General features: G+C 39.2%; 1 protein-coding gene across 2 annotated transcripts in view; it reads left to right on the plus strand.

Annotated features, from left to right (window-relative positions):
* nkain2 (sodium/potassium transporting ATPase interacting 2) overlaps positions 1 to 9,752 on the plus strand; it is a 107,760-nt gene extending 98,008 nt beyond the window's left edge. For both annotated transcript variants that reach the window (XM_087852130.1, XM_006793088.2), the window contains 2 exons: positions 1,252 to 1,333; positions 5,908 to 9,752. In XM_087852130.1, the coding sequence (XP_087708256.1) occupies positions 1,252 to 1,333; positions 5,908 to 5,917 (92 nt within the window). In that variant the 3' untranslated portion in view covers positions 5,918 to 9,752. The remainder of the gene's footprint in view (positions 1 to 1,251; positions 1,334 to 5,907) is intronic.
* Positions 9,753 to 12,677: the final 2,925 nt, after the last annotated feature.

The following is a 12,677-nucleotide window of genomic DNA, read 5'->3' on the forward strand; positions in this document are numbered from 1 at the left end:
AGGGGTGGAGCAAGGAAGGAGGAGGCTGAGAGAGAACGCCACACCCACACAAGGGGAGGTCCTGGTAGGGCCATAACACACTGAAAAAAAGTCACAATTTCAAGTTACTGATAGATTTTCTTGAAATTTTGAGTTACAGGCTTCCATGCAATACAGGTGCGACTTAATACAGAAATTATATTTATTATTTCAGAACTAAACAAGTGATTAGCTGTTGAGGCTAAAGCTAGCTGCGAGTTAGCATAGCAAACTCTTTGAAACAGGAGAAATTTTTCTCAAACAAAATCATCTACATCTACAATTTTAGTAACACATTATCTCTTTTTTATTTGATTTTAAAAATATAATATTTTTAGTGATTAAAGGATGGCTAACTGTACATAATCAAATAATCTAAGTTGCTAAAAAAACTGCCTTTTTTTAAAAAAAAATATAGAATAACTAAACAAGAGGTAACATGTTGATTATCTATCTGATAATTGTAGAGCTTGGAAAGCTTATTGGGTTGCATAAAGATTTACATCAATCTTCTCATCTAATGCACGATGCAATACATATATGCAATGTATGTATGTTATTATCTTAGTACTAGACATATAAAAGCTATCTGCCATAATGAGGGCTTGTTTTGGGAATAAAGATGCCTGACTGTATGTGGTACTTGCTGTAAGATGTTATTTAGACTTGTTTTCTGCAGGTTTAAGGTAAATTCACAGCTACATTCGGTCTATGCAGTGACAGCCAAAACTGCATTGTACTTGAAGTTATGAAATCTCACAGAATAAATAGGAATGTATGCTGCTGATCAAGGCAGGGAAGTATCATTTTATGAGCTCTGCAACATCAAAGTAAAAGAAATATCATGGCTCCCTTGCTTCAAAAGTCCAGGCTTTCTGCCTCTGTGTGAGGAAAGCAACCACCTGCTGGCAGCTCCTCAGCTCAGGAATCTGTGGAGCTATCCTAGATAATTTAGGAGTTAAGCGTATTCTCAAGGCATAAATATATATCGCTGCATAAGTTTTAGTCTTGCACCTAAAAATAGATAGGTAATTTGCATTGCAGAATTTTTACTTGAAGCAGTTTCATGCCTACTATCCTGATTAGCAGGAATAGAAGCAACAGAGATGGTGGTTCTGGTTCAAAATGTACCGCTGAGACCTCTGTAGGTGGAGTAGGTTTAAAGGCATGAATCTTCTGTTGTGGGATGTTCCCACATACGCTTTCTCTAATTGCTTTTGTTTCTTTGTGCAGTTGATTTTATAGGAGGGTTTGACTCGTATGGCTACCAGGGGCCTCAGAAGACCTCCCACCTTCAACTACAACCCATGTACATGTAAGTATGGGGACACTCTGTCTCTTTTGCAGATGCCTGGCTAAAATGCTTTGAGGTTAATTTTATCATATGTTGTACCAACAACATCAGTGCCATGGTCATTCCTCACTCTTTTCATTTCATTTCATTTCATTTATTTGTTCATTTCAGGCACAACAAAAATACATATATTAAATATAAAGTGCACAAAAACAAAAAACAAAAAATTTACCTGAAAAGGAGTGGGACGAACTTTTAAACCCCGAAAAGCTCTCACCCTCTAAAATTCAACCCCAACAGTCTGTTTAGGGGTTCATTTTCATCTGGGTTTGATATCATGCGTTCTGCAGAGGTGGATATAGGCACGTTCTTGCTTTATCAGCATAAGGGCTTATCATTTACCAGCTCAAGGTCTCATCAGTTATCACCATTGTGGTGCTTTTATCACCCCCCTCACAAATAAAGGTGAGCCATGTAATGAAAACCACTACGCTGTTTTTGATAATTAGCTCTTAACCATCTTTTCCACTCTGACTGGAACGAGCACCTACCAGACTATTATTTTTGTCTCATGGAGTGGCCTTTGTTGTTGTTGCGAGGTTTTTCTTTTGCGTATTTGCAGGACAGATCCTAGTTTATATGGTAATTTCCCTAGACTCAAACTGTGGATTGCAGTTTCATCAAAATCCTCGGCTGTTCTTAGGCGGCGAAGCCAATAGGAGATCACAAGACGAGTCCAGGCTCAGACAACCGTGCATCAATCTCACGGTCTCGGTTTGTTGTGGGGAAGGAGCCGAGCGAACGCAGGAAAGAGGTCCACCAGTGTAACAAACAGCGAGGAAAAGTAATGGTGATTCCACTGATGTGCAGCGGGCAGGTTATCAATAACAGTTTTTATTAGAAAAGAGCCAGAGCAAATTAGAGAGAGAGAGAGAGATGGGTGAGAGGCTAGTAGATGAAGAGAAAGAAAAAGAGAGAGGAGTGGTTAAAAAGAGAAACACAGAGCGATGGATGAAACATAGGACTAAACAAAGAAGAAAGGCAATAAAGGACCATTCTGTAGTTTTATATCTCCCTGTGGAAGCCATAACACGGGTCATAAATCATCAAAAAAACCCTACACACACACTCACACACACACCTCCCCACCCAAGATAATTGCTGGAAACACAAACACACATAAACATACACGCGAGAGCTGAAGCATGAGTACACACAGACTCATACGCAGAAACATCCAGACAGTAGTTGTGCTTGTACACAAACGTACTTTACAGTATATGCACACATACTGACACAAACATCATCAATATGCTATCATTGTTCTCCAGCTGTTGTCCCTTCAGTTTGGTGTTTATTGGCTCTGGCCAGAGGGACCAATAAAAAAGCATCAGCTGTACCATCCCAAAGGAAAAACACACAAACACACACCTACACACACAGACACACGCACAACAGTCACCCCTCCAGCCTTCTGTAGAAACGTCTTTCTTTTCACAAAGAAAAAAAAAGACTTTTGTTGTTTTATGACAGAAAAAAATAAACAGCTGAAACTCTTGGAGTGAATTTATCATACATTTTATTTATTCCTCATCTTTTTGTCTCACGCTAATTAGGGGTGCAAATTGATAAGAATTTAGCAATTCTGATTCCATTATCAATAACACTTACCTATTTGATTCCTTATCCATTCTCTTATTGATTTTCAGTGGGTTCTCATTGGCTCTGCCATTGCTAAGCAGCATATCAAAGACATTACATTCATGCAAATTGATTGCAGTGCTATGTGGTCAAATGCTTGTGCATGCTTGAGGTATTGCAGTACAATACTTAATAACTCCTAGAAGAAAATAATTTGTTACATTGCTTTTTACTCTGTAAAATGACCTGAAACACATTGTCTCAAAGTCTCTTTAGGCTACAGCCCCATACATCAACACAAACCCCTGTCCTAATGAGAACACACATACGATCTTTCTCTTAGTATTTGGTTATGAACACAAAACTGACAGCACTAAGCAAAGATGAAAACCAGCTCAAAGACATTTTGAGAAGTCTGACTGCTCATCAGGTTGCTACGTGTTGAAGTTCAGGGTCTGACAGCTGAGCTGGGGTTAGTGTTCACTTATCAGCTTTAACATCATTCTGGGTTCTTGGCTAGCTTAATGTTAGCATGTTCTCTGCACAGGTGCTTGCAAAGAGGCACAGTTGTGTTAGCAGTGTAATGGATCTTCTTTCTGTTCTCGATGCAGTTTGCACTTCATTTGCTCCGGCTCTTTTTATCATGCTCTCATCCGTTTCTGTAATAGAAATAAAAGTAGTGTCCATATCCACGCTGCAGACTTTGACGCTAATTTGCTCCTCTGACACGCAAACTGAAATCAGCCTGTAGCACGAGTACAAGTGGAACCAATAAGTGGAATCGAGGCAAGCAAACTAACAATTGGGAACCAGTTCTTTACAAGAACCAGTTCTTGGTTCCTAACGCAGTTGACCTCGATTGCGTTGTGGCATAGTTTTGAATGATAGGTTGTATCACCAAGAATCATCTGATTTCAAAGTGCTTTATTTTGACAGCATTCACTTGTAATATTTAAAACACGTTCTGTTAGAAAGAGGGGATTCAAGTTTTACGTGGTTGCTGGTAGGTAGCATAAGACCAACAGTGACTGCTGTGAGTACAGTGCGCTGTATTGCCAAAAGTATTTGGGTTGAGGTCAGGACTCTATGCAGGCCAGTCAAGTTCTTCCACTCCAAACTGGCTCATCCATGTCTTTATGGACCTTGCTTTGCACTTGTGAGCAACTATGTTGGAACAGGAAGGGGTTGTTCCCAAACTGCTCCCACAAAGTTGGGAGAATGAAATTGTCCAAGAGTCTTGGGATGCTGAAGCATTAAGAATTTCTTTCACTGGAACTAAGGGGCCGAACCTGACTCATGAACAACAAACACCATTATCACCGCTCCATTCAATTTTACACTTGCCACAATGCAGTGAGACGAGCACTGTTGTCCTGGCAACTGCCAAACCCAGACTCATCATGGGATTGCCAGACAGAGAAGTGTGAGTCGAGACTCCAGAGAACACATCTCTAATGCTCTAGAGTCCAGTGGTGGCATACTTTAAACCACTACATCTGACGCTTTCTAATATTTGTTATCCTTAGAATGAGAAATTACAAGTCTTGAGCCATCCACCATTTCTTTATGTTTTGCTAGAAAAATAGGGAAAACTTGGAGTGATTTACTGAATTGTGTGCAAACATACATGAGTTTGTACAATTCGAGCAACCTTGGTATAACCTTATTTTTAAACATTGCCTGATTTCGCTCAGGCAATCTTTCTTGTATTTTTTTTTAAATTTGTCTTCAGGAATAACTCTTGAAGGTGTGGTTCACCATCATATATCGTCACTGCACAGCAGCAAGATCCTGAGTTTGAATTCTTCAACTGTCTAGGGCTGTTTTGTGTGGAGTTTGCATGTTCCCCACGAGTTGGTCCTAGTACACCAGCTTCCTCTCATAGCCCCACATGCAGAGGGTTAGATTAATTGGTCATTCTAAATTGACAGGGTACACATGTCGGTGTGAATGGATGTAGGTCTCTCTGTGTTAGCCCTGCAATAGATTGGCGACCTGTAAAGAGTGTAACCTGTAACCTCTCGCCCTAAAAGTGGAAGAAGATGGACGGATGGATGGATTGAAAACACTGCACAGTGTGCTAAAATATGATAAGGTTTCAGCTAAAGACTAGAAACTGAAGAAATGGGAACAAATAATGTGTTTTGGTAACAAAGTGCCTCAAGATGCATTTTAAAATGGTCTCTTAGCTAAGTTGTCTGTTATGTGTAGATACACCACTGGTTTATCACTTGAGTGAGGGGAGGTTTTTTTGTACTTGAATGTTTCAAGCGTCAGTGTTAAAGGGCCTAACAGAAGAAAAACACTTCTCTGAAAATGGTTAGGTAAAAGAAATGGGCTGATACGAAATAGTGAAAAAGCAGCCACTGCCCAAAGAAAACCTTTTTTCGGAAAAATCTGGAGAGCTGTTGCTCAAGAGCGCTCAAAAAAAAAAAGACAAGAACAGATGGCTCAAGACTTTTGCAAAGTACAGGTTACACGGCTACCAAATCTTAGTCTTACTCTTACAGTTAGACATCACTGCATTAAAGATGATGTAATATGATTGCATTAGTGTCAGATGATTGTTTTGGCAACAAAAAGGGGGTGTGGGGTATCACAGAGCCAGTGTACCCTTGAGAGTGTCAGGCTTTCTCTCGAGTGTTATCTTTCACAAAACACATGGGACAAGTGCTTATGATGTTCTCATCCAGCAACATTATCACGAGTAAATGACTAAGTCAGGGAGCGTACTGAACACAATGTACTTCTTAGCATTTCAGCATAAACCTCTTAACCTTCAGTGTTCTCATTTTTACGGAAGATTTCACAGAGCGCATGGCCGTGTCACATACACTTTATGTTTTCATGTCTTATCGCACCTTAAAAATAACTACTTACCAGTTAGAATAGAAATAAAATCATTGGCATTATTTTGGGTTTTCTTCATCTTCTCTTTTTTTTTCCCCCCACAGGTCAAAATAAGCCCAGAAGCGACTCCAAGAATGCTGCCTTACCAACGATTCCTGCTTAAAATCCTGTTTTTATTACTCCCAACTGTCTTTTAATAAACAACAGAGACACAGACAAGTAGACAGGGAACAGATGACTTTCTGCGATTCAGCTCACAAATCTCCCCAAACACTTGGTCAGATGGCTTCCCACTAGCCTGTCTTTCAGTGGAGTTCCTGATGAAACATTGGCCTCATGTGGCTCAGCATGGTAACTGCAGGACATTTTTGATTCCTTCCTCAGACCCGGTCAGTAGCCAGTGACTTGCTTCTCCCTTGTGCTGCTGGGCGTCTGCTTTACGAGGGAAACCGAAGGGATGCAAAGAGGCCACGCTCGACGGTCGACGGTCACATGTTCCTGCGAGCTTCCAATGAGAACTCGTTCAATTTTCTGCTGTCAAAAGAAAAAAAAAACATGTTTCAGGAGCGCTGGTTAAGTGTGTTGGTATCTAACAGCTCTTGCGCCTCACCAAAGAGTTCAAAAACCATCCCCGTGCACACAACAGAGCCTGTTTAACCTTCTCTGGAACTTTTTGCTCTTTGTGCCTGACTGATTAACACTTGGAAAAGTCCAGCGAAGAATCTCCGAACATGACTACCGATTAAGGAATGTTAAACACCTTTTTTTCCTAAAGTTTTTTTTTATTTTGTTTTTATTTATTTATTTATTTTTGTTTTTTTGGTGAATTTCAGAATCTGGTTTTCTAACGGTGATGGCCAAGACGGCAGGAGGACACATTTTACTCTGGCAAAAAAATGTTGAATGTTATCCAACAGCGTTGATTTTACACACCGTCCTCTCATCTGTGCATGTGTACAGGAAGCAGACGCATTCACAGACAGGCGTTGAGTAATGTACATGTGAACGCATGCATGCACACAAACACACACACACACAAGCTTAGAACAAATCTTAGCACTTCACTTTTTTTTTTTTTTACTGCTAATGTGAATCTTAATGTTTACAATTGAAAGACTGAACACTTGACTGACTGATGCAGCAGGTAGAGATCACTCACTTCTTAGCTGCAGCATCCCAAAGGTCGGGGTGTTTTCAGCCATACAAGGGGAAAAAAACAGCTGTGTCTCTTGCTGTATAAATATTTCGTCTTCCACCCAAGACACATACAGAGATGGTAACAAAGACAGAAAATGTCACAGGAGAGCGATAGGTTCCCATCCGTCTCAGTCCTTGTGTAGACTACCCCATATCTGTCACCGAACAAGCGATTCTCTTTTTCTTAATTAGACTCTTTTTCTTTTAAAGAAAGAATGGCAAATCACCCTTTTTTGCAATATCCAGCTCTTTTTAATAATAATTCAAAAGCAGCCAAAATCTTCTGCAGGCAACACTTTATAGAAATGACAATCACAGTCAGAGCAGCCTGTCGTGTCGTGAATTGGCATTTTTCTGTCAGTTCAGGGAGCTGGATGTTAGAGAAGGAAACCTTCCCGAAAGATGGTGGTCACCGTCACTGGAGAACAGGGAAGCCTTTAAATGATATTCTTTGATGCATTATTTGATGCTTCGCCTTTGTGGTGAATGATAAAAGATTGAAAGGAACAAATGGGGAAAGCAAGGTTTGCCGTATCCTTGCACACCCTCGCCAGCAGCCTGATGAGGACAAAAAAACAGAAAGACATTTAGCAGTTCTCCTCTTTCACTTCATTGCTCCACTTTTAATGCTGAAAGTGCCAACTGTACCATCACATAGACCTCTGTAGACCTTGGTTTCAGAGAGCCGCAGACTGGGACCAATAATAGTAGGTCTCAAGTTTACTTTGCAGGGTTTCCATGAAAGAAAACTAATAAAAGATATCACAAATTAAAATTATATCGGCATTCCAGATAGCCAGCTGGTTTTTTTTTATTTTATGTTTGATTTTTATTCAACTGACTCCTCCTGGAAATGTGACTGATGTTGCATTTGTATTGTAATCACTGGACCAAATGTTTTGAGGCCTTCTTCTTTTACTGAGAAACTCTTTTTTTTTTCTGGTGGGAAAAACACTGGCTTCTCACAAAAGAAGGATGGACAAGGTCAGACTGTTTTCCTCAACTTAATTCGTCTCAAAATCCACCTTCCGCACCCCTTCGGCCAGTATCTTCAGCAGTATATCCGTTTTGTAATGAAACTCCAGGGGTTTCAAATCGCTGCCCTGTGGGGCTCCGCCGACGGTCGCTCCGGAGGACAGAAACAGCATTTTGTGTGTTTGCATGAGGTGTTTCCCAAACTGTTGCATATTTAATCTCATGCTGCGTGTGACTAACTAGCTACTTAAAAATGGGAACTGTTTGGTTTGTCGAATGCTCCTCAAAAGCTCCTCCAAGAGTCCTAAATGTGAACTTTGTGGGTTTTTTTCTATAAATAACACAGTCTGAAATGTCTGCTGAGTAAAGGGAGAAAAATAGCTACTACGATGTAAAACTATGAAATGTATCTTTGACCTTCTAGACGTTTTTTATTCACATGTGGCTGTGTTTACTGTTTTTTCTAGTTGACTAATACTGTATGATGTTGTGTATAAGTGGGACTACTATGTTTTACTTCTTCTAACTGTATAGTATATTTGAAATCAGAGCGCGAAAGAGAGGACAAGGCGGAGGGAGAGTATTAGTTGCACTATAGGCTGTAATTGTTTAATTAACTGGTCTGTTAGGCCTTAAAATTCACTTTCAATTCAACACATAATTAAATTAACTAATATTCATTTGTATTTGAACTGTCAACCAAACACGTGCACATGTGGCTTTCTGACAGCTTGGTTTGTTTTGCACAGTTCAAATCGGGAAACTGTGAAAATGTTCCATTATTGTGAAGCTTAATTGAAAGAGATGGTCAGTCGCAGCATTAGGAAATGACTTTATTTGAACTGAAAGTGGATTTTATTTGTTAATAAATTTGTCTTTGACCACGCTGTGTAATCAGTAATCTAGAAAGTCCTAATTTGGTACATTTAACAAGCGAGAAAGGATTTCAGAAATATAATGTGACCCAAGTGTGTGTGTGTGTGTGTGTGTGTGTGTGTGTGTGTGTGTGTGTGTGTGTGTGTGTGTGTGTGTGAGACCACATGTGGGACTGTGTACTGCAGTGCATTGTTTTCTATGTCATGGTGAACTATGCAGACTTGAACCCAGAACCCAACAAAAAGACAATTAAAAAAACACGCGCTCTGCTCTAAAGCGAGGTGCCAATTTAAGCTGAAGGAAGAGCTTGTTAAAGGTGAAAAAACAGCAATAACAACAGTAATAATACATTTTTAAAGCAAAAAGGAAGACAGCAGCTACACTGTTTGTTATTTATCTTGAGAGCTGGTTGAGCCCATTTAGACTTTGGAACAGTCAATAGAGCTTTTGTGTGATAAAAGGAAAAAAGATTTGTAGAAGAATTGAGCCGAGCCATTATTGTGTTGATCAGTGTAAATAAACATTCAATCAAGCCAGTGTAAAACTCTTGACACTGCAATAAAAAGCTCCAAGATAAAAAGCATAAATTCTGGAGGGAAATTGGTTTGTTGAAACAGATAATCTTCTGTTAGACGACTGTTTGAAAATGCAATAAGACATGATCATCATATATTTAGCAACTATTTTCACAGTACATCTTTATGGAAATGTGCCACTTACTGAAAGTGGGAGCAGAGACGTCCAGTCTTTTCTCTGTGGCTCTGGGTTGATTTGTTGAAGTTCACCACTGACTAGAATGTACCATGTATGTATGTTAGCGCCTTCTCTTCATATGATGGGTTTCCCACAGGTGACTGACTGTACATAAACTAGACAGCTGGGATTAAAGTAGAGTGTGGAGAAGGAACGTCTGTACTGTGTCCTCTATTCTTTGATTCCTTTTAGACATTAGCAGGAGCTCAGATTATTCATCCCAGCTATATTATGCATGTAAATTAGTTTAGCCCAGTACAGACTGGGCTATTTCTGTGGACTTCAGGGTTTCTTATCAAGTATACGCTCACACTTTGCTGGGACTGGATTGGACCCAATTTAGCCTTTGGCACTGCCTTCGTTTGTTGTAGCACAGCTTCAACAAGGTGCTAGAAAGTTTTGCTCCATATTGACATGCAAGCGTCACACAGTTGCTCCAGATTTATCAGCTGCACATCCATGATGTCAACCTCCCGTTCCACCACATCCCAAAGGTGCTCTGTTGGATTGAGATCTGGTGACTGTGGAGGCCATTGGAGTACACATCGTCATGTTCAGGAAACCAGTTTGAGATTAGCTGAACTTTGTGACATGGTGTGTTATCCTGCTGGAAGCAGCCATGATAAGATGGGCACACTATAGTCATAAAGGTACAGACATGGTCAGCAACAGTGCTCGGGTAGGCCGTGGCCTTTAAATGATGCTCAGTTGGTACTAAGTATGTTGGAAAATATCCTTCACAACATTACGCCACCAACAACAATCTGAACTATTAACACAAGATAGGGTGGATTTATTATTTATTAATAGACAAATAACATTTGTCTATTGTATGAATTTGAACTGTAGTATTAGTATTCTATTCATAGCTGGCCCAGTTTGGTCTTCTGCTGCTTCAAGGTTCAGTGTGTTGCTCATTCAGAGATGCTCTTCTGCTTACTCCGATTATAATGATTGATAATTAGGTTATTTTTGCCTTCATATGAGCTCATAGCAGTCTGTCTATTCTCCTAAGACCTTTGGCATCAAGAAGACATTTTCGCCCAGAGACCTTTTGCTTACTTGATAGTTTATCTTTTTCCGACCATTATCTGTAAACCCTAGCAATGCTTATGTAGGAAAACTGCAGCTGATCAGCAGATTCTGAAATATTCAGTGCACCCTGTCATCAACAACTACGCCTGTTTAACTCCCACATGCAGTCAAAGCTGGGAAGCTTTTGTTCATGTTCCAAAAAACTACAACAGTCATTTCAACTGCAAATCCATGTTAAAGGAAGGAATGACACATCTACCCACTTATATTGAAAAGTGGGAATGAAAACATTCCCGGAGTGAGCAAGGCCAGTTAATTGTAAGGCTGAAGAAATGCTGAAGAATGCAAGTAGTTAAACTATTTTATACCCTGCACACTAGTTACTTTTTGACCTGTTTTGTGTAAAACAGCACCTTCCTGATTGGGTTTGAGGCCTTATGTAATAAGCGTGCACTTGTAAAGATTGTTTTTCCTCTCTGAACATTGTTGGCATTCTCCATTAAAACCAATTGGGCACAACCAGAACAAGAAAACTAATTAGCCCAGCCCTGTGGCATTAATGAGAAGTTGTAACAAACAACCCATTTTACAGGTACCCTACTTAGATTCATTCGAAAGTTCAACTGCATTAAAAATGTGTCCATTCAAACTGCTTTTATTCTTCACTTTTCCTGATGAAATTAAACCAGAGCTGGGTTTTTATGAAGAGGAGAACTGTGAGTGTGATGCAACGAAGAGTAAGTGGTCTACAACAAGTGCTATTGCTCGATTCTTTCTTCTCTGGGTTGTTATAATGATTTGCAAAGCAGTACAAAGTGATGTATTCAGTTTCTCGTAAACGAAGCTAACAAAGATGCAGTATCTTGCTCAAGGACATTGCCACAGCAGATACACAGCAATCTGAAGGTTTTTGTTCTCCTTCAATAAAATTTCCCAGAAATGAATGGGAAAGACCTCTTAGACTCTTGGGGGGAGGGGGAGGGGGGGGGGGATACAGTAAGAAAATACATTCATTTTCTGTATTTTTTGTATTACAAAAACACATTATTAGGAATTAAAACACAAACCTTGGGTAGAAGGACTGTCAATATTTTTACATTACCAGAATGATGATTATATGCTTCAATGGTTTGGATTGTTCAGAAGTTACTGTAAAAATACAGACTAATGGCTTTTTACATTTATGAACATTTATGAAAAGGTGAAATGTGGCAGGAAAGAATAAATTAAATTATGGTCCAATTCTCTGTCGTGATGGGACAAAATGGAAAGTTGTTCAGACAATAAATGCTCACGATTTATAATGTTTTAATATTGTATTTGCTAAATGTGATCATAGTTCAGATTTTTTACAAGCAAAACTTATTAAACTGAACATTTTCTTTATATTTACAAACAATAGTTATAAAAGAAGGCTGTAATTTTATATTAATTTAATGCTGAAACGTCAAAGAAATGTGATGGATTTTTTTTTTCATTTAATTATTTTAACTGTGCATTATAAGATACAGCTGCAGAGCTGCAGTCGTTACAAGGACAGGTTGAAGAACCTACGAGGGCAGGGATGTCACTTGTTTTACACTATGGGCCGCATAAGAGGGCCGCTTTAATCTTAAGTGAAACTGAATGATAAATGTGTAAAATTACAAAAAAGGTTATGGCAGTTCATTGCACAGGTTGTCCTGTAACGATAAAAGATAAGGTTTCTGTTAAACTGTAGACTCGCTGTAGTAATGGAAACACGGGAACTTTACTGTCTTGTAATTGTTTATCTGTTAGTTAAGTACTTTGGTGTAGTATGAATGTCAATGGGCGAGTCTTTATCAGGAAAAGCTGTAAAACCTATGAAATACAGTTAAAAGTTCAAAATCTGTGCACTCCTTCACATTTGCTAAAACTGTACAGTAGGCTGGATTGGGAGAAAAACTGATTTTTTCTGTCTTTTTTTTTTTTTACAGTAAAAATAATTTATTTCAACTAGTGGAAAAAAAGAACTAAATGTTTATCTATTACTTACTTTTTACTTCGTGTACTATGG

This window comes from Neolamprologus brichardi, chromosome 15, assembly GCF_056152115.1.
Source record: "Neolamprologus brichardi isolate AB-2024 chromosome 15, ASM5615211v1, whole genome shotgun sequence".
In the NCBI taxonomy this organism is placed as follows: domain Eukaryota; kingdom Metazoa; phylum Chordata; class Actinopteri; order Cichliformes; family Cichlidae; genus Neolamprologus; species Neolamprologus brichardi.